We start from the raw sequence: 23,374 nt of genomic DNA, 5'->3' as shown, positions 1-23,374 counted from the left end.
CTAGGCTTTTGGATCCTCAAACGGCAATAAAATATGATAAGCATAAGGAAGTCTACAGACGCTGGAAATCCAAAGCAACACACACACACAAAATGCTGGAATGCAGAAGGTCAGGCAAAATCTACAGAAACGAATAAACAGTCGCCGTTTCGGGCCGAGACCCTTCTTCAGGACTGAAATGGAAGGGGGAAGACGACAGAATAAAAAGGTGGGGGGAGGGGAAGGAGGCTACCTCGGAGGTGATTGGTGAAGCTAGGTGGGTAGGAAAGGTAAAAGTCTAGAGAAGAAGGAAACTGATAGGAGAGGTGAGCGGGCCATTAGAGAAAGGAGGAGAAGGAGAAGTGATAAGCAAGTGAGAAAAGGTAAAAGGCCAGAGTGGGGAATAGAAGAAGAGGAGAGGGGGAGGGAACAATTCTTTTTAAGTGGAAGGAGGAATCGATATTCAAGCTATCAGGTTGGAGGCTATCCAGACGGCGTATAAGATGTTGCCCCTCCACTCTGAGTGTGGCTTCAGCTTGGCACAAGAAGAGGCTATGGACTGACATGTCGGAACGGGAACGGCAACGGGAATCGGAATTAAAACGTTTGGCCACCAGGAAGGTCCACTTTTGGCAGATGGAGTGGAGGTGCTCAAGGAAGACGATCCCCAACTCACGACAAGGTCTCACCAATGTAAAGGACGCCACATCGGGAGCACCGGACACAATAGACGACCCCAGCAGGTTCGCAGGCGAAGCGTGGCCTCACCTGGAAGGACTGATTGGACCCCTGAATGGATGTGAGGGAGGAGGTGAATGGGAAGATGTAGCACTTGGGTTGCTTGCAAGGTTAAGTGCCAGGAGGTGCGGTGTGGGACAAACAGACAAGGGAATTACGGAGGGAGTGATCCTGGAGAAAAGCAGAGTGGAGGGGAGGTAAAGACATCTGTAAAGGAGCTAGAATGTGTTGAGGCTAACGGGTCAGTTACTCACACTTAGTGTTGACTAACTGGGAGCAATATATCATCATTTGAAATGATCAACAGGGGTACCATCATTGCAAAATGCGTGTCCTAATCCAAACCATTAGTTTGGTTTTGACAGGAAGTTTTTTTCCGGAGGCTACCAGGAACGTCAATGAAGGGGAGGCAGTGGATTTTGTCTACATGGACTTTAGCAAGGTCTTTGACAAAGTCCTGCATGGGAAGCTGATCATGAAGGTTCAGTAGCTTAGTAAACCAGATTCAACAGTGGCTTTGCACAGGGGTTGCCAACCTGGGGTCCACGGACCCCTCGGTTAATGGTAGGGATCCATGGCATAAAGAAGGTTGGGAACCCAGACTTAACAGGAGAAGTCAGAGAGCAATAGTAACTAGTTGCCCCTCTGACTGGAGGCCTGTGACTCGTAATATGTTGCAGGATTCATTGTTGGATCCTTTGTAGCTTGGCATCTATATCAGTAATTTGGATGATAGTGTAATAAACTGGATCAATAAATCTGCAGACAACATGAACACCGAGGGCATAGTAGACAGCGAGGAAGGCTATCAAAGCTGGAATAATAGGCTGAAAAAGTGCAGATGGAGTTTAATGCAGACAGCTATAAGGTGGTGCACTTTGGAAAGGACAAACCAGGGTAGAACTTGCACAGTGGGCACAGTGGGGCATTAAGGAGTGCGGTAGAACAAAGGGATCTGGGAATACAGATCCATAACTCCTTGAAGGTGGTGTCATGGGTAGATAGGGTCGCAAAGAGCTTTTGGCTCATTGCCCTTCCTAAATTAAAGCATCAAGTACAGGAGTGAGGGTGCCATGTGAAGTTGTTTAAGGCATTGATGAGGCCAAATTTGTGTACAGTTTGCAGTTTTCGTCACCTACCTACAGGATTGAAAGAGTGCAGAGGAAACTTACAAGGATGTTCCAGGACTTAAGGACTTAAGTTACAGGGTAAATTTGAATAGGTTAAGATTTTATTCTCTGGAGAGTAGGAGAATGAGGAGAGATTTGCTAGAGATTCAAAATTATGAGGGGTATAGATAGGGTAACAGCAGGCAGGCTTTTTCTACTGAGTGTAGGTGGGACTAGAACTAGAGGTCATAGGTGAAGGGTGAAAGTTGAAATATTTAATTTGAGGGGGAACTTTTCACTCAGAGGGTGGAACAAGCTGCCAGTGGAAGTGGTGGATGTGAGTTGACTGCAACATTTAAAAGAAGTTTTCATAAGTTCATAGACGAGAGAGGTATGGAGGGCTATGGTCCAGCTGTGGATTGATGGGACTAGGCAGAATAACAGCTTGGCACAGACTAGATGGGCTGAAGGGTCTGTTTCTGTACTACAGAGCTCTATGACTCCAGATGACTTATTCTTTAATGCCCAAGACAGTGTTCAGGATCATTCAAACCAGAAGTAGTCCCCGGGTTGCAACAGGTTTCTATTCCTTTGAATGTTCTGTAACTGAAAAGCCAATGAAATGAACAACGAGTGAGGGAGAGAATCATCACAGAAACAACTGTCGGATAGTGAAGAGCTGCAGAAAGAGTGGCTTTCAGCCGGCCTCACTGACTCAAGTGAATGAATGAGTCTGCTCAGCAAAGCTCTGCTTTCCTCAGCCTGGCCCTGATTGTTGTGGCTTGGTGGGGTGTGGGGAAATAGGCACACAGAAATGCCCTGGTCCTACTGGCAGAAGAGCCTTGTAGCTCCACACCAGCCAATAATTCCATCCCTCCACTCTCTTAAATTACTCATTCATATGTATGGGTGGGATTTCATAACCTGAGGAGGTCTGTTGCAGGCCTTTCTGTGTACTTGTCAAACCTAGCTACCATCAGTGTCAATATCTGTATTACATCAATGCAGTCTGCATTTCATTATAGGTCTTCTTGCTAAAGGGCTTTGGTAAGGCCACACTTGGCTAAGTTTGGACTCCTTGTTTAAGGAGTAAAGTATTCGTATTGAAAGTAGGTTCTCAGGCGTGAATTCCTTGAGGATGAAATGATTGTCTTATGATCAAAGGCTGAGCATCTTAACCCTTTAAGCATTGGAGCTTAGATGATATTATTGAGGCCTTGGGAAGGTCAATGCTGAGAGGATGCTGTACTTCATGGGAGAATTTCAAACTGAGAGGCAGAGATTCAGAACAAGGCGTACACTAATTTAAGACAAATGACGAAGTCATGTGTTTTGGAATTATCCAACAGAGACTAAATCATTGAATATATTCAAGGCCAAGATAGGTCTTTTTTGTTTATAGGGGTCGCAAGGGTTATGGGAAACAGGCGGAAAAGTGGAGCTGAGGTCATGAATAGAAGAGCAATGTTATTTATGAATAAAAAAGCAGACTCAAGGGGCTCTTGGGCCTACTTCTGCTCCGTTTCCTATTTACTGATGCATCGAGAGTACAAATGGACTATAAACCATAGAGCCACATAGCAATGAAGACAGTAATTACATTGGTGAATCATGTGCCCCATCTGAGGAGTGCTTGAATCTAGTTTGCATGGTAAGTTAATTGAAACTATTCCAGTTTCTCGGTTCATTTCTAGGTAGCTCAAGTAACAATAACCTATCCTTGTATTACATTTTTCCAAGGGTTTCACAGGAACATTATCAAATAAAAATTGACAACATTTTTGGGAGATTTTTAGGAAAGCTGACCAATCAGAATCAGGCTTAATATCACCTTCATGTTGCGAAATTTGTTGTTATGCGGCAGCGATATGTTGCAATACATAATAATCAAAAACTGTAAATTACAGGAAGTGTATGTGTGTGTGTGTATGGGTATATAAAGTTAAATTAAATAAGTTAATTGAGGGGGGAGGAGCTGAGATGGTGTCAGAGGGTGAATTCTTCGAGCTCATCTGTGAAGCAGCTTAAATTCCTCTCTTTAATGTCTCTTTTTTCCTTTTCGAGGTGGCTGGGTTTCTGGTGGAATCCGGGATCTAGAGCTGCACTCAACACTGACCAGTCGTTTCTCAATATCTCCAGGAGCAGCCTGAAAGACATGTGCCTTCAAGGTGCGGCCCTGTGGACTTGATTCCTCGCTGGTGTCGCCAACCAAAGCATCACAGGATATCGGGACGTCGAGACAGTGAGTGCGGCTGCTGAAGGCCTCTACACTCAGGTGATCGCTCTCTTTCTCTCTCAATGGTGAGAGAGAGTTTGCTGCCGATTCTTGAGTCGGAGAAACTCAGAATAAAAGCGATGCTGCCGACTGTAACATTGAAACAACGAGCTGTTTGTTGGTCTCCCTCTCGCCATGGAAGGGGCGACATCTCTTTCTCCCTTGTTAGTAAGAGAGAGAGAGCCTGTGGCAAGACAAAGTGCCGGGTTATGGACTGTATTTATGATGGACCTAGATCATGGTGTCTTTGCTATTGCTTGCTTGGCGGGTGGTGGGGGTGGGTGATAATTCCTGCTAGAACAAGTACAGGGAGGGTTGATGCTTTGCAACAGCTTGTGTTTGGGGGGGAAGGGGGGGCTTTGGAGTTCTAACGTTTTCTATCATTAATTCATTGGGGTTTTCTTCTGTTTCGTGGATATCTGAGAAAATTAAGAATTTCATGTTGTATACTGTATACATTCTCTGATATTAAATGGAACCACTGAAGCAATGTAAAAAAGAGAAATAAAAAAGTAGTGAGGTAGTGTTCATGGATTCAATGTCCATTCAGAAATCAGATGGCAGTGGAGAAGAAGCTGTTCCTGAATCGTTGAGTGTGTGCCTTCAGGCTCTTGTACCTCCTCCCTGATGATTGTAATCAGAAAAAGGCTATCACAGGTGATGGGGGTCCTTAATGATGGATGCCACCTTTAAAGGGCATCACTCCTTGAAGATATCCTGGATGCTGGGGGCCCGTGATGGAGCTGACTGAGTTTACAACTTTCTGCAGCTTATTTCGATCCAGTGCAGTGACTCCCCCACCCAAACCCCCATATCAGATAGTGATGCAGCCAGTTAGAATACATGGTACATCTATAGAAACCTGAGAGTATCTTTGGTAACAAACCAAATCTCTTCAAACTCTGAATAAAATATTGCCGCTGTTGTGCCTTCTTTGTAACTGCATCGGTATGTTCGGCCCAGCATAGATCCTCAGAAATGTTGACACCCAGGAACTTGAAATTGCTCACCCTTTCCACTGCTGATCTTTTACTTTATTGTCACCAAACAATTGATACTAGAGCGTACAATCATCACAGCGCTATTTGATTCTGTGCTTCGCGCTCCCTGGAGTACAAATCAATAGTAAATATTAAAAATTGAAATTATAAATCATAAATAGAAAATAGAAAAGGGAAAGTAAGGCAGCGCAAAAAATACTGAGAGGCAGATCTGGATATTTGGAGGGTACGGCCCAGATCCGGGTCAGGATCCATTCAGCAGTCTTAACATAGTTGGAAAGAAGCTGTTCCCAAATCTGGCCATATGAGTCTTCAAGCTCCTGAGCCTTCTCCCGGAGGGAAGAGGGATGAAAGGTGTGTTGGCTGGGTGGGTCGTGTCCTTGATTATCCTGGCAGCACTGCTCCGACAGCATGCAGTGTAAAGTGAGTCCAAGGACGGATGAGGACGGGTGTCTTACCCTTTCTGAAGTCCAAAATCAATTCTTTGGTCTTACTGACATTGAGTGCAAGGTCATTGCTGCAACACCACTCAACCAGCTGATTTATCTCACTCCTGTACGCCTTCTTGTCACCACCTGAAATTCTGCCAACAATAGCTGTGAACCAAAGACTCAGACTGGGTGGACGTTAAAGAACGTACAGTCGTTAAGGAAGAAAAAAGGAATTTTTCCCATCGATCTGGTCAATGCTTTACCACTCTATCAACATCACTAAAGAATGGATTATACTTTTGGGTGCAACCTTTTGAAGTACCTTGATGACTGCAAAATACTCTGGGATGCTCAGAGGATGTGAAGGGCTCTATATAAATGAAGCTGCTTCCTGTTCTAATAGCACCCACTCCACCCATACCAATTTCCTCTCCATCACGCAGAAGGAAGGTGCAAGAAGGTAGGTCAATGTCGGTATGTGCTCAATATATGCCTCAACTTCGGGAAAAGTTTAAATGAATGGATGTGCAGGAAACATTCTTACCTTGAACATCTGTTTGACCTTCTGGCGTGGCAGATTGACATTGAGTTTGTGCATTAGCTGCAGGACCTCACCAACACTTAGGCAGCCGTCCCCGTTTTTATCCGCCTCTGCAAATGTCTGCTTTAGCCACATGAAAATTGGTTAAAGAGAATCCAGAAAAACAAGCCTTCTCTTCACTTAGGAGTGTTTAGGAACTTGAAATTGTCTCCAAGTGGTGTGGTGTGGAGCTGGGTACCTTGTGCACTCTGTGGATGCTATGGGTTTGATGGGATACCTGGTCTATCCTAGACATGCTTCAGAGATGCCCTGAGATAGATCAAACTTGTTTTGATTTTTGGCAAGTCCATTAGTAAAATGAGATATAAATGGATAGTCCTTGAATTTAAATTGGGGAAAAGTTAAGGAAAGTTTAAGGAAGTTAGGGGATTTTGGTTGAGATTTGTAAGAATTAAGGGACACAAAAAGAAATTAGAGCTAAGGGATGGGGAGAAGTGGAAATTGAAATTACGTTTAGGGTTAGGGTAATGATGGATTGTGCTGGCTGGTGGTGTAGTGGCATCAGGACTGGAATTTGAACGCTCCCGAGTCCGAATCCGGCCGGCTCCTTGCACGCTTTCCATCTGTGCTGGATTAAATATTGAGCTAGCAACTCGGCCTCGTAAAAACCAGTCAAATGCTAGAGAAATGGCAAAAATGCCATCCGATGTGCTACAAGGCGTGAAAAGGTACAACAATTACAACAATAATTGATTGTGGGACACAATGATAAGGATTAAAGGATGTGTTCTGAGGGGGTTAAGTGTAATATTGGGTAGAGATTAGACATTATAGTGAGAAAACCCTGATTATAGTGGGCAGGATTTGAGTGAAACAATGGGAAAAGAATTTGGATACATTGGGAATCATTGAGGAATATTGTGAAGATTGAAGAGATGTTGATTGAATGATGCAATTGGAATGATTGAGGTACTGAAGGCAAGGGATTTGATGAAATAGATACTTTATGATTCTTATAACAACTGGGTGTGCTGCTCTTGGTGGTCTTAAAAATTCTAAGCGCTCTTTAAAATACAGGGAATTCACCAAGCAGCACCTTCTTACTGACTGTAACACCCTTGATAACATTGAAGTGCCAAGAATAGAGGTTCTACTCTGAGCAGTGTTTCAATATGGAGAAAGCAGGCAGGAATAAATCAACACAAGGGGTTCTACAGATGCTGGAACAACATCGATTATTTAAGCTCCTCCATAAATACTACCTGACTTGCTGAATTCCTCCAGCATTTTGTGTTTTGTTGAGCGGCTGTCCATTATCAGCCACAGTTTTTCTCACTTTCAGTCAAATTAATAGTGTGATGTGATAGGATTGAGTGTTCTGATGTTTGCCTGCATATTTGCTTTCTACATCCAATCTTGGTCATTAATAGGAAGTGGGATATTTACCATTCAGTGACATGTATGTGCCAGATACTAAAGAAGTAAGATCTAGTGAGAATGAGGAAGCAAAGGAAATTAATATTAGACAACAAGTATTCTAGGGAAGTTAATGAAGTGAAAAAAAGTCTCAAGGATAAAATGATCTCACATCTCAACTTTTAAAAGAGATAGCTTTAGATGTAATGGATGAGTTGAATACTTTTTTTTAACCACATTGTACCAATGTTGGTACAAAAAAACAACTTGCTGGAAAAACTCAGCTGGTCAAGCAGCATCTGTGGAGGTAAAAGGACTGTCAACAATTTGAGTTGAAAAGCTGCGTCAGGCCTGCGGGGACAGGGATTTAGGGGGAGAATGGCCAGAATGTAGAAATGTGGAGGAGGGATGGACAGAAGCTGGTAAGTAGAACCAGATGAAAAGGAGATGACAGGCAGATGGAAGACCGGTAGCCTCCTTTCAATCTACCGTACATTTCATGCCTTTCCCTGGCTGAGTTTTATTGGCTGAGAGCTTAAATTGTTTGTTCTCAACATCGCTGTCTCATTGCTGATTCAATCTCAAATGAGACACCAAGACAGCTTGTGCACACGGCGTGTGATAAAGATAAATTAGCAGTGAGAGGGAATTGACTGTATCACACCTGGGGAGCTGACACCAAAGATTGGGGTTTCCTCAGTTAGCTTCACTACTCTGAAGAGTTATCTCTTCCCATTCAACTCTCCTAATGAAATATAACCACAGTCAAGTTGCAAAAGGCAATATGAGCGAAGAGTTGGCCCTCTCAGGGATTTATTCCTAAATGAAAGGAAGAATACTCTAACTAGTAGCTTACCTCAAGATCTGGGCCACCTCACTAGTAGACTTGGGACTGGTTATAGATGCTCCAAGATTTACCATGATCAATGAATAGGCGAAAAGATGGGAGGGAAAAAATGAATTTTAAAAAATGTCCATTTTCTTGGTTTTGGACACTTTTATTTGATCAATTATCAATGGATAGAAGCTCTCACTGACTAAAGATCAAGCTTCATTCAACTGGCGTAGGAAAGAGTTTGCTTTCCATATATTTACCTGTGGGAAGTGCTTGCACCCAAAGGAGAGATGTATCGGGTGATCAACAGCAGAAGAAGACGTGAACATGTGACTATGTTCATTTGAGTTTATATTAATTTATGCTTATAAAGTACTTCTGCTACCAAAAGTTAATTTTCATGACTTTAATATCCTGTGCATGTATGCCCATGACAATAAACTTGGACTGGACAGATTCTATCATTCAGTTCTGGCCCCACGAGGGATCTGCCACTGTTTTGTCAACGTTGGAGGATCTATTCTAAGGCAATTAAGATCATGGAAATAGGAGCTTCAGTGAACATGACCACCCTTTTACCCTAATCCCATTTTCCCATCAATTCCTCCCAGACACTTGGCCAATTAACCCATCAACTCGCATATCTGTGGGCTGTGTGAAGGAACGTGGCACCCAGAGAAACCCCACAGTCACAGGAGAATTAAATTTTCACATAGAGAGCACTGAAGGTCAGGATTAAACTCAGATTACTGGAGGCATGGGACAGCAGCTCTACCAGCTGGCCCACATTCTGCCCGCCACTCTAAAATGTTTAAAACATCAGTGCAATGCCTAAGGCCAAGACAGTAAAGGATATTGGTCGCGTGTCCTCTGCCGCTTTGACAGACTGTCCTCGTCGCTGATCCCTGCCATTAAGTACTTGAGGCCTGTAATCCATGTTCGCGCTTCCTCGCCATTTGATGAAATCAGGTCAAGGGACTCCATGTGGTCCCCGTGGTAAATACTGAAGCAACAGTTGGGGTCAAAGGTCCCGTCAGGATACCGCTGGAAGATCTCTGATTGCTTCCCTTCACACACTTCTCGAATGGCATCTATTGAAACTGGAGACAGAGAGAGGAGACATTATCAACAGAAAGCATAGACCTTTGCGTAACAGAAAGGATTTCTAATCACATCACATGCTTCATGCTGCAATGTACATCAGAGTGCAGTGACACAGCAGGGTGATAAACCTCATAAACAACTGTCCTGCTTGATAGACATTGCTCGGGTGTTAAATATTTGCTGGGCCATAGAGGACTTGTGACTGCTGCCAGTCTACAATATGAATGCCTTCGGCACAGGAGGAGCACAGTGACATACGTGCTAGTTGTAGGACAAGGACAGAGGTCATGAAGGGATTTGAATGCCTCGTTACATGCCAGGAATCAGCTGCTCCCAATTTCACCTCTGATGTTATTCACTTCAACAGCTTACCATAAGTAAATCCCATTGCCATGGTAACTAGATGGCACAGGGGCTAGATCCCCAGTCCCTGGCACTCAGCTGCGAAGCCAGTGCAGATTGAGAAAGAATCCCTACCATTTCCTGTGCTATGGTACTTAATTTAGTAACAACAGGCAACTCACTAAAAAAACAGGGGTTAAAGGGGGTGACTGCAGCTATGGTACAATCTCAGGGCCGCAGAGAGAGTCTTTGGCCTTCAGCTGACTCAGTGAGGGCTGCTGATAGGAATTGCCTTCATCTCCTTGACACAGTCTTCCTGGGCTTGACGAGCAGGAGCTCACCCATCCTGCAAAAAAATATTAGGACCACCGTTGATGAAATGCTGGCACAATTCCTGCTGACGATTCCATTGACAATAATCATAACCTTTGGACCACCCACTGAAAGTGCGATAAACCAAGATCTCATCTACTCCCTTTGGTGCGTATAATGTAACTCATGGCATTATTTCAAAGAACAGGGGAATTCTCCCCTGTGTCCTGGCTCATATTTATTCAGGATGATCTGCTCCTTATCATACGAAGCTGTATAAGGCTTGGCTGTACCATAACTGAACACACGTCAAAAGTGCTTTGTTGATTGTGAAAAGGCTTTGGGACATTCTGACATTGTGAAAGACACAATATAAGTTCGACACACGCAAGACGCAGGTGGAACTCAACAGATCAGGCAACATTGAAAGAGGGAAATAAACTGTTGAATTTTTGGGCAGAGCTTACGTCCTGATGAAGGGTCTCGACTTGGAACATCGACTGTTTATTCCCCTCTGTAGATAGATACTGCCTGACCTGCTGGTTTCCTTCAGCATTTTATGTTTTGGGTTTATCTCTTTTGTTTATAGAAATGCAAGTCTTCCTTTCACCTGTCTGGCTGCAGATGTTGATGGGTTGGGTTGGTGGGATGGCAGAGGCTCGGATACAGGAGGTCACTGGAGAAATATGGAGTGCCATTTGATCTGCTGCCTCTCCAGTGGATGGTGGGGAGCATCATTATGCCTGTGATCAACTCCGTCCTCTCAAAGCTACTCTCTGGGTCCAGTCATTCAATCTCCAGCTTTGCTGAGGTAAACCCCACAGATTGAAGTATTCTTGGCAACTTTACGTAATCAGAAAGCCCTGCCCCTTTCACATTCAGGTTGAAGAGTGCAAATCCTTCGCTGCAGCCAGAGGCTGCTCAACCACCTGCTGGCTCGCTTGTCAGCTCTGCTGATTGTCCTCCCAATCCTGGACGTCATTCTAAAGAAGGCGGTCATTACCGAGGCGGTTATGAGTCCCTTCGTGAAGCTGCTGTCCCATTTCCAGCTCCCGATGCCCTTTTTAACAAAGACCTAATGACCTAGAAGAGCTGCTCAATATTTGGCAATTTGTTCCATTTATAGACCATTCAGCAGCCAATGGCTTTCCAGAGAAATAGGCCTCCAATTCCATTATTAGATACTTGCAATCCCCCCCCTGATAATACACTACAGTTTTTTTAAATATAAGTCTTTCAGCATGTTGTAAATAATTGTTTCTGATTACAACCTGACGAAAACAAGGAGGTTTCCTTCATTGTACCAGCCAACAGCACTACAGCTTGTGATTTGCAGAATAAGTGGCTGCTAATAGCACAGTAATTATACCACATTTCAGGCATTGTGAGGTACTTGTACTGTGGGACGTTACCAATCCCTTTGCAGCTCTAAAACAAGTGAAGCTGCATTCCAAGTGTGGACACCATTTATCAGAGACCCCACCTGTGGTTGACGATGGAATCCTACCAGTATGATGTCACGTCAGAGAATGGCAGGCTCTTGTGGCAGAGGCTGAGGTAAAAGGGACAGGCAGAGGGAGACAAGGGGGTGGGGAAAGGATAGGTGAGGAGGGAGGGGCAGAAAAGTGATGGAGAGAGGCAGAGGGTGAGAAAAGAAGGGAGGGAGAAGGAAGAGGCAGTAAATGATAAACACAAGAGATTCCGCAGATGCTGGAAGTCCAGAGCAACACAAACAAAATCCTCTAGAAACTCAGTGGATCAGGCAGCATCTATGAAAGGGAATAAACAGTCGACGTTTTCAGGCCGAGACCCTAAATGTCAACTGTTTATTCCCCTCTGTAAAAGCTGCCAAGCTTGCTGAGTTCCTCCAGCAGTTTGTGTCTGTGTTGCAAAGGAAGAGAAAGGTAGGGGGAAGAGGAGTTGAGTTGAGGAGAGAGTGGAGGGGTGAGAACGAGAGGAAAGGATGGTGTGGGAAAGCAGGGGAGAACGAAACAAGGGGCAGAGAATATAGGGGACTTGAGAGGGAGGAAAAGAAAGGAAAAAAGGATGACTGCCCGTAAGCTGTTGTAAAGTAACAGGAGAAGGAATTAGACTGAGAACGGGAAGGAAAGGTGAGGGAAAAAGGAGTGAGATAGGGAGGGAAGGTTTGGGTGAAGGAGGGAAGAGTGGGAGAGCAAGGTACGAGCTGAAGTAGAAAGCTAAGAGAGGGTAGGGTTTGATCCATTTATATTATGTGCTAGCTAGTTACCAAAAGCACCAATTGAAAAAAAAAGGTTCAAGTGAGCTCTCCAAACACTAACACAATTGCAGTACAGTTTCAATGAAACTGATCGAGGGGTAAACCTGGGGAAACTGTTGAAAGAGATCTGACAGGGAATGCCGTTTTGACAAAGAATCTTGGACCTGAAATGTTGACTCTGTTTCTTCTTCCGCAGATGCCTGACCTGTTGAATAGTTCCAGCATTTTCTGGTTTTAATTCATTTTTACTGAAGTAGACCTTTCTCTCTACCACACTGTCAGCTCCACAGCCCCTATTTGGTTGGCATTTCCTCCTTGGGTTTGGCTAATTTATTCAGATTCCACAAATCCTGCTCTTGGCTGCTACAGCTTCTCACTATTTCAACTTGTTTCCTTTCTCCCAATGAAACATCGTCGCCAGGTCTCATTCGTTCCTCTCCCTGTGAGTCATTTGTGCACATTAATTACTGGTCAACATCAGTTCACCTTTCTACATCCCTACATTTTCAAAGTCAAAGGAAATTTATTATCCAAGTACATAAACCATATACAACCTTGAGATTCATCTTCTTGCAGGCAGCCACAGAACAAAGAAACACAATAGAATTCATGAAAAACCCCACACCACAAAGACAGCCATCCATCCAATGTATGAAAACGAAAGAACAAATCATGTAAACAAACAACCCATGGAATATGAACCACGGAGTCCCTGAAAGTAAGTCCACATCCATGGAGCCAGTTCAGAACTGCAGCTGGTCCAGGAACCCAATGGCTGCAGGCCACAGCCATGGAGCCAGTTTCAGCACTGAGGCGAGTGCTGACGGCTGCAGGCCACGGCTGTGGACTTGGTTCAACACTGAGCTGAACATCGGTTTGTGCTCTGCCCTCAGCCTTAATGCCATAACCTTTTAAATCTGGCTCGGTGCTTAAACCGGCCAAACATCGATTCCTTACCAGCTGTTGAGCCCGGGCCCTGCCGCTTCAGGCCAGCCTCAAGCCCACCGCAGCTGTACCTGCATTCTCCAGAGTCCAGTTCACCAAATATTTCGGGATACCACAAAAATACCAGTTCTTACAAACAGCTCAAAAGCACACCTTCCCAGTGGGAAATTACATGCTGCGGGTTGCAGTGACGGTATTCCAAAAAATGCATATTTAGTAGAGTTGTTAGTACTTTTGTTTACTGTCTGCAAAGCATCGCCATGTCTCACCAGCACTATCTTTGTGAAGTATATAGATGGTACCTTGAGATTCATTTGCTTGTAGGAACTTACAGGAAAATAAAGAATTTATGAGAAGTTATACATAAACTAAGACTGACCAAATATCTAATGTGCAAAAAAAGACAAATGGTGCAAATAAAAAATAATACTGAGAACGTGTCCTTGAAAGTGAATCTGTCAGTTGATCCTGGTGGTGTGGGACCTAAAGCTTCTGTCCCTCCTGCCTGATGGTAGCAGTACTAAGAGAGCATGGCTGGATGGTGGGGGGTGGCCTTGATGATGGATGCTGCTTTCTTGTAGCAGAGCGCTATGTAAATGTGCCCAATGGCGGAGAGGGCTTTGCCTGTGATAGACTGGGCTGTATCTACCACTTTCTGTAGCACTTCCATTCCTGGGCTTTGGTGTTTCCATACCATGCCACGATGCAATCAGGATATTCTCCACTGTGCACCTATAGAAGTTTGTCAAAGGTTTTTGTGACACGACGAATCTACGCAAACTTCTAAGAAAGTAGAAGCGCAGTCATGCTTTCTTTGTGTTGGCACTTCTGTGCAAGTCCCAGGACAAATCCTTTGATATGAGAACACCAAGGAATTTAAAACTACTGATCCTATCCACCTCTGAATCTCTGAGGACTGACTCATGGACCTCCAATGTCTTCATTCTGAATGGAAAACATTTGCCCTCTAGTTTTTTTCCCTGGTTTCTCTGGTTACTGACTTCTCTAGTAGTGGAAACTATTCCTCAATATTCATTCTTTCAAAGCCCTTCATACTGTTAACACTCCTAAGGAAAAACAATCTCCGCTTCTCTCCTCATCTCTGTGGAAGAAAACTATCTTCCCTTGTAAATCAAGGATAAATCTGATACCTGTATATCAGATTGAATAGGTTAGAACTTTATACCTTGGAACGTAGAAGACTGAGGGGAGATTTGATAGAGGTATACAAAATTATGAGGGGTATAGATAGGGTAAATGCAAGCAGGCTTTTTCCATTGAGGTTGGGTGGAATTACAACTAGAAGTCATGGATTAAGGGTGAAAGGTGAAGAGGTTAAAGGGAATATGAAGGGAAACTTCTTCACTCAGAGGGATGTGAGAGTGTGGAGTGAGCTGCCGGCATAAGCGGTGCATGCAAGCTCGATTTCAACATTTAAGAGAAGCTTGGCTAGGTCCATGGATGGTAGGGGTATTGAGGGCTAAGGTCTGGGTGCAGGTCGATGGGACTAGGCAGTTTAAATGTTTCAGAAGGGCCTGCTTCTGTGCTGAATTTCTCTATGACTCTAAGACTCTAAATGAGAATAGTGAGACATCATTTCAGTCCAGGCAGCATCTTGGAGAAACATCAGAGAGAAGCTACAGTGGTGAATGTTATTGAATAATTAGTTCTTGACTCTCATTACAGTCCATCAAAAGGTTATACAGAAGAACCGCATTGATTCTCTCCTAAGTAGGGTCAAAGTTGAAAGTTTGGGTCACCTCAAATTAATGGGCATCCCTGAGGGAGGTCAGAGGTATCAGATCAGCGACAGCCCCTTTCCATCAAATGGTGGTGTTGGTTTGGTAACAATGTAGTTACTTGGCTGTTCCAGGAATGAAGAGAGCTAGACTTGGAATTCAACAGAAAACTTGTTCAAATCCCACTCTCAGAACTTCAGTGTAGCTTAAACCTCCTGGAATTAAAAGGTTGGGATCAGTAAAACAAACCACAAAGAGATCCAACCTGTACACTGTTTTTATTTATTTTTATTTAGAGATAGCGCATGATAACATAATAAAACCATAAGAAATAGGAACAGGAGCAGGCTGTCTGGCCCGTCCAGCCTGCTCCACCATTCAATAAGATAACGGCTGATCTGGCCATGGACGCATCTCCACCTGCCTTTTCCCCATAACCCTTAATTCCCCTACTATGCAAAAGTCTACCCAACCTTGTCTTAAGTATATTTACTGAGGTAGCCTCCACTGCGTCATTGGGCAGAGAATTCCACAGATTCACCACTCTCAGGGAAAAGCAGTTCCTCCACACCTCCTTCTTAAATTTACTCCCCGAATCTTGAGGCCATGTCCCCTAATTCTAGTGATACTTCAGGCACTTCCAGTCGAAAGAGCCTGTGCTGCTTAATTACACCCACATGACCAGTAACCTACTAATCCATAAGCCTCTTGGAATGTGGGAGGAAACTGAAGCCCCTGGAAGAAACCCACGAGATCACGGTGAGAACAAACAAACTCCTAATAGGCAGAATGGAATGGGGAATGGAACCTGGCTTGCTGTCACTGTAATAGCATTACGCTAACCGCTATGTCACTGTACCACCTATTTTCTTGAAGAATGGAAATCTCCCTCACAGTTTATAGTTCAACGAGTGGACCCACAATCCGCTGCTGGTGGATTGTCAGCAAAGTCTTGTCAGCAATGCTCTTGGTCCCAATCAGAGCAAAATAAAAAGCCTGCAAGAGTAAATCAAGGAAGTGGAATTCAGATTGAAAATCAGGTCTGATCTGAGGGGCTGAATGGCCTACTTGCACTTTTAACATTCTTCCAACCTAGGGAGGTCTCCAATGAGAAAAGAAGCAAAAAGATGGAGGTGGAAGGTAAATGTTTCTAAATGAGATGATATAATTGGGTAGCTCAGTAGGTGTTTGATGTCAAACCATTCTCTTTGTTATCAGGATCAATATTTGTGCCAAGGGAATACCAGTGATCTTGGCTACACAACAAAATGTAGATTAGAAATTAAGTTTTCACTTTAAATAGTTCAAGGATAAGCAGTTTATTTAATTACTGAGCCCCTTCGAGGAACATCAGCTCAATCCTTCTCTTCAATTAACTTCCATCATTTCCCCACAAGCTTGCTGATTTCTGCTTCTCCGAACTGAAGGTGGAGAACAAAAAGCATTCCACCCAGTTGACATAGGCAGAAGCAACACCATAATTCAAGAAGGAATGGGCTTGCTCGAAAGCTGGAGCAGAGAGAAAAAAAAGTTTTGAAAGAAATTGAGTTGCGTCTCTTTGAATCTCATTTTGTTTCACAATCTTTTCCATTTACCGCCATCAGAGAGAAGAAATCATTTTCCACTTATCAGCTTATTCTCATTATCCATCAGATCTCTCCTGCTCAATTCCCCAGCAATGGAATGTGCTCGCCTTCTTACACAGAAGAGGGTTTTCATTGAACTTTATGAAAAAAGATGGAGGTCATTCAGCCCAAATTCTTCTTGGTGATGTTTCTCCTAGCCCCCTTCTCACCAATTAGTATACCTTTTGTTATGTTTGTAACTCCAAAACATAAAACTAATTTAAAGGAGTCCGAAATGCGAGTTAAACTTAGCTTTTATTTTAAGCGAAGTTTGCGCATACAACGTGGTGGTGTGATGACATATGCCATTTACATACTTTTACATATAATGTGCAATGCATTATGTAAACAACAAAGAATGCTTAATCAAACAATATATTTACAATATTACTCAAATATTACTAAAATATTAAATACACAATACCTTGAAGTTCTTGCCCCCCCCACTTAAAAGCATGCAGGATGTTTAGCTCAACTACTTCCTGTGACAGAACTTTCACTCTCCAACCACCCTCTATGATCCATATTGGATCTATATTCATTATCACTAATTTACTACCCGAGGATCTGTGTCGTGACAAGTTAGTCTCAACTCCTGTTGACTTTTTTCTAACAAAGATATCTATATGCACATAAACACTGAGAAACCAACCATTGTCAATAAAATATAGAGATTAGTTTCCAAACCACTTGGGTCAAGTGGCTCCTCGCTTTGCACCGATCTAGAGATATCATTGCTTACACAGTTGTATCCTGTGAATGCAAACCTGATCATTGTTTTTAAGTTTTAGTGGAAAAGTTTGTTAACTAATATTATTTCTGACTATGCATTTAAATATTTTAATGTGTCTATTAAAGCACGTTAATGATTTTAGAACATCATAGGACATAAAAATGTTTATTTGGGGGGTTTATTAGGTAGAAAACAGAAGGCCATTTTTTATATTTATCTGCAAGAAGTTTTTGTCTATATCCCTCACAAACTCATCATTTAAGTACCTGCTGAAGGGTTTCGGCCCGAAATGTCGACTGTACTCTTTTCCTAGATGCTGTCTGGCCTGCTGTGTTCCTCCAGCATTTTGTGTGTGGTTGCTCGGATTCCCAGCATCCGCAAGATTTTCTCTTGTTCGATATTAGTGCCTGTGTTTTGCATCCCTCTGTAGGGACTGCATGTTTTCTTTTCCAAACTCCTTACTCGTTTTTAAGATGAACAGGCTTACATTTTCAGGTTACAGCTGCATTGAAATCTTCTGATTTCCCGCTGTCATCACTGCTCTCGATTTGTGATGAGGAACACTAGTCCAGTTTGTCCAGAGCCATGTTCTTTGAACTCTTTCCAGTGTTCTAGGTGTGCCTCCCTCACCACTAAATGCACATCATAAACTTGTCACAGTTTACCCAGGCACTGACCAATCTGATTACTAGCACACTTTCATTTTCAATTTCCTCTGCATCTTATTAAGCAACACTTCTGGAGTTCCTCACAGATGTGATAATCAGGCTTTTTTTTGTTAAATCTCTTGAAGGATAAACCATAGATTATAGTTCAGCAGAATAATTACTCAGGAACAATCAGTGCATCTGAGTAATAATGAGTGAACTGACAGCAGAGTTTCTGGTGGGCATTTTAAAACAAAGAAAGCAAACAATCATTGTAGTCATCCTTTCAAATCTTCTCTGGAGGAACAGCCCACTGAACCACATTTCTGCCTCTGTAAATATCTTTCTGGTTTCTCTTCCTTCCCTTTGAATCTGTTTTCCTACCTCTAGTCATAGATGAGTACAGATCAGAAACAGGCCCTTCAGCCCATCTAGTCCATGCTGAACCATTGATACTGCCTTCTCCCATCTACCTGCACTGGGACCATTAGCCCTCCATATCCCTGCTATCCGTGTACCTAAACAAACTTCTCTTAAAAGTTGAAGTTGAGCTTGCATGCACCACTTGTGCAGGCAGCTCGTTCCACACTCTCACAACCCTCTAACTGAAGAAGCTTCCCCCATGTTCCTCTTAAACTTTTCACCTTTCACCCTTAACCCATGACCTCTGGTTGTAGACCAGTGCAACCTAAAATGGAAAAAGCCTGCTTGTATTTACCCTATCTATACCCCTCATAATTTTGTGTACCTCCATTAAACTTCTCAGTCTTCTACATTCCAAATAATAAAGTTCTAACTTATTTAATCTTTCCTTATAACTTAGGTCCTCCTCTACTGAAGTCAATGACTCTGGGCCACCTTCCAGCCTCTGGTTTGAATGCCATTCCTGAGACACAAGGACGTAATCTCAGCTGAAATCAGGGCTGTACTGAGGGAGTGTCACTCTGTCAGAGTGCTGTCTTTCAGAGGAGACATTAAATGGGGTCTCAAATTAAAACAGAAGCCTCAGCAGGTCAGACAGCATCCGTGGAAGGGGAAACAGCATTTATATTTCAGATCGAAGACCTTACGGGAGACCTGAAACATTTACTCTCCGCATTTTCTCATTTTTATTTCAGATTTCCAACAAGTGCAGTTTTTGTTTTGATTTTCGCTAAGGCATGTCCTGTTTGCTTTCTCAAGTGGAAGGATAAGATGGTTTGGCATAAGTTAAACAAGGAGCAGAGAGCTCTCCCCAACATCCTGGACATTGATCACACTGCCATTTCTATAAAAGGCCAGGAGGTCCTGTATTAAATCCCTAAGCTGACAACAGATCTAAACACACATCATTTCCTGCCAAGAGCTGCATGGCTCTACTATCACCCAAAAGGCAGGGAGCATCCTGACATTACCAATGAGCCAAACAATGGGATCTGAGGGTTGTCCTTGCCTCTAGCCATCCAGGATTGGCTGATACATCCAAAACAGATCATAGAACAATACAGCACAGGAACAGGCCCTTCAACCTATGATGCTGTACAACGCTCAATTCTTTCTACCTGTTAACTTGCAGGTTGAGTTGGTGGTGAAGAAGGCAAATGCAGTGTTAGCATTCCTTTAGAGAGGGCTAGAATATAAAAGCAAGGATGTGATGCAGTGGCTTTATAAGACATACTTGGAGTTCTGTGAGCAGGTTTCAGCCCCTTATCTAAGAAAGGATGTGCTGGCCTTGCAGAGGGTCCAGAGAAAGTTCAGGAGAATGACCCAGGAATGAAAGGGTTAATGTATGAGGAGTGTTTGATGGCTCCGGGCATGTACGTGCTGGAGTTTAGAAAAATGAGGAGGGATCTGACTGAAACCTATTGAATATTGAAAGGCCTCGATCGAGTGGATGTGGAGAGGATGTTTCCTGTAGTGGGGGATTCCAGGACAAGAGGGCACAGCCTCAGAATAGGACATCCCTTTAGACAGCGATGAGGAGGAACTTCTCGGGCTAGAGGGTGGTAAATCTGTGGAATCCATTGCCACAGATGGCTGTGGAGGCTAAGAGATAGGATATATTTAAAGTGAATGTTGCTGATCTTTGATTGATGAGGGTGTCAAATGTTACAGGAAGAAGACAGGGAATGGGGTTGTGATGGTTAATACATCAGCCATGATAAAATGATGGACTCAGAGACTGAATGGTCTAATTCTGTTCTTATGTCTTCTGGGCTATGATTCATATCTCTCCCGTCTGTGTATATATTGATTTGTGAGTCTAAGGGCATTTTAAACATCTCTATTGTAACTACTTCAACCATCACCCTGGCAATGCATTCCACCACCTTCTGTGTTAAAAACCTGCCCTCTGCTTCTCCTTCGAACTATCTCCCTTTCACCTTGAATGCATGACATTTCGACCCTGAGAAAAAGTCAGTTGTGTAGCTATGCTTCTCATAATTATAGAAACTTTTATCAGGTCTCCCTCAGCCCCTGACACTCCAGAGAAAACAACTCAATTTTGTCTAATCTCTCCTTTATAGCACATGTTCTCTAATCTAAGCAGCTTTCTGGAAAATCTCTTCTGCACTCTCTCTAAAACCTCCCCATCCTCCCCACAAAGGGCTGACTGGAATTGAATGCAAACTCCAGAAGCGGCCTAAGCAGAGTTTTATAAAACTACAACATAACTTCCTGACACTTGTACTCAATGCCTCAATGCCATCAGGAAGGTGGTACAGAAGCCTGAAGGCACACACTCAGCGATTCAAAAACAGCTTCTTCACCTCTGCCATCCAATTCCTAATTGGACATTGATCCCTTGAACACTACCTCACTTTTTAAATATACATTATTTCTGTTTTCGCATGATTGTTTAATCTATTCATTATATATATACTGCAATTGATTGATTTTTTTCTTCTTCTTCTATATTATGTATTGCATTGGACTGCTGCTGCTAAGTTAGCAAATTTCACGACATATGCCGGTGATAATAAACCTGATTCTCATTCTGATTCTGAACTAATAGATGCAAGCATTCCATATGCTTTCTTTACATACTATCGACCTACATGGCCACTTTCATGGAGCTATGAACCAGAACTTGGACCAGAAGATCCCTCTGTATATCAGTGTTGTTAAGGACTCTGCCATTAACTGTGAACTTTCCCCTTACATTTGAACTCACAAAGTACAACACCTCATACTTCATTCATTCATTATGCGTAGTGTCATATAACATGGGTCATCATGGTCTTGACCATGCTTGTTCTTAGCAAATTTTTCTACAGAAGTGATTTGCCATTGCGTTCTTCTGAGCGGTGTCTTTACAAGACGAGTGACCCTCAGCCATTATCAATACTCTTTCGAGATTTTCTGCCTGGCGTTACTGGTCGCATAGCCAGGAATTGTGATATGCACCAGCTGCTCACGTGACCCTGATCAGCGGGCTAATCAGGTGCTACACCTTATCCAAGGGTGATCTGCAGGCTAGCAGGGGGAAGAGTGCGTCTTACACCTCCTTTGGTCGAGACATATATCCATCCCTCTACCCCTACCTCATATTCGCCTAGATTAAATTCTGTCTTCCAATTTTACTGCCCACGTCTGCTACTGATCTATAACCTTTTGCATCCTTCGGCAACCTTCTACACCAGTGGTCCCCAACCACTGCGCCGTGGACCGGTACCAAGCCACAAAGCATGTGCTACCGGGCAGCAAGGAAACGATATGAGTCAGCTGCACCTTTCCTCATTCCCTGTCACACATTGTTTAACTTGAACATAGGGTTGCCAACTGTCCCGTATTTGCCGGGACATCCCGTATATCGGGCTAAATTGGTTTGTCCCATACGGGACCACTCTTCTCCTGTATTTCCCCTGTTAAGGTAGAGCGTTCCTATGAAACCTTTCGTGCCGAAATGGCGTGAAGCGAAGAAGCAATTACCATGAATTTATATGAGAAAAATTTTTGAGCGTTCCCAGAACCAAAAAATAATCTAACAAATCATACCAAATAATACATTAAGCTGAAAATAACACTAACATATAGTAAAAGCAGGAATGATATGATAAATACATAGCCTATATAAAAAAGAAATAATGTGTGTACAGTATAGTCGGGAAGATTAAACCAAAACTGATTTGTGGAAAAAAAATCGGCATGTACGCGCATGTGCACGTCACACATGCGCACACAGGTGCCCATGCAAGACTTCATGGTCGTGGTAGTCTTTCCTGGGGTAAACACAAGTGTCCCGGGATTTGACTGCTACTTTTGTCCCTTATTTGGGAGTAAGAAAGTTGGCAACGCTAACTGTAAAAGACATGTTGAGGTGAGTTTCACCCTACTTGAACAACCCCCCCCCCCCCGCCCAAGTTGGCCGGTCCGCAAGAATATTGTCAATATTAAACCAGTCTGCTGTGCAAAAAAGGTTGGGGGACCCCTGTTCTACACTAACCAGAATACCACCTATTTCTGTGTGATTAGCAAACCAACTAATCCACCTATCCAATAAACAGACTTGTTTCAAGATGGTCAGGTGGATGGCAGTAAGGTGCCTGAGATCCCCCAGAACACAAAGTCCAAGGCTGAAGCTTCATCTTCGCTTAATATGTTTCCTCAAAAGTGGATCTCCTCTTTGGGTGGCAGGGTAGTGTAGGGATTATTGTAACAGTTTAAAGTGCCAGGGACGCAGGTTCACTTCCTACCGCTGTCTGTACCATTGAGTGCACGAACATGGAGCGTTGTCATGTACATGGAAGCAGCACCTAGCATCAGGGTCCCCTACCTCCCAGGTCGTGCTCCAGTATCCTTGTGACCATGTGGGTTTCCTCCGGGTGTTCAGGATTCCTCCCACATTCCAAAGACACATGGGTTAAGGTTAGTAAATTGTGGGCATACTAAGTTGGCACCGGAAGCACGGAAACACATGCAGCCTACCTCCGGCACATCCCTGGTCTGTGTTGTAGATAGTGCATTCCACTGTACGTCTTGATGTGACAAGTAAAGCTAATCTTTAATCTTTGAACCAAAACAGACCTTTTTATGTTGCAGAGACACTGACTGCATAAATTATAAAGCAGGATCTGACAGCAAATCAATTGTGCCCATGTAATTTCTCAGTATGAATAATTAATCATGGGCTTACACATTCTGGACCAAGTGACCGACAGAGTCCTGTGGAAGCCTCACTCCAAGGGAAACACCGCAGACCAATGTTTCTACATCAACAGCATCGATCTCCTCCCCATCCCCCAGCTCCCAGCATCACCACCACCTTATCTCCAAGGAAGGTTCCTGGGACTTTTCCCTCTGCCCTCACTACCACCACCAAACCAAATGTACACTCAGTGGCCACTTTATTTGGTACACATGCTCATTAATGCAAATATCTA

General features: G+C 43.4%; 1 protein-coding gene across 2 annotated transcripts in view; it reads right to left on the bottom strand.

The window, feature by feature from the left end:
* The window catches only part of plch2a (phospholipase C, eta 2a), a 328,352-nt gene that overhangs the window by 137,042 nt on the left and 167,936 nt on the right, over positions 1–23,374 (bottom strand). The window contains exons 4-5 of one of the 2 annotated variants that reach the window (XM_072244834.1): positions 9,182–9,425; positions 6,078–6,207 (exon numbers count right to left, since the gene is read on the bottom strand). In XM_072244834.1, coding sequence (XP_072100935.1) covers positions 6,078–6,207; positions 9,182–9,425 — 374 coding nt within the window. Of the gene's footprint in view, positions 1–6,077; positions 6,208–9,181; positions 9,426–23,374 lie in introns of those variants that run through there. The other variant, XM_072244833.1, reaches the window with a different exon arrangement.

This window comes from Mobula birostris, chromosome 27 (assembly GCF_030028105.1).
Source record: "Mobula birostris isolate sMobBir1 chromosome 27, sMobBir1.hap1, whole genome shotgun sequence".
NCBI classification, from domain to species: Eukaryota; Metazoa; Chordata; class Chondrichthyes; order Myliobatiformes; family Myliobatidae; genus Mobula; species Mobula birostris.
This window is presented reverse-complemented; position numbering and strand designations above follow the sequence as displayed.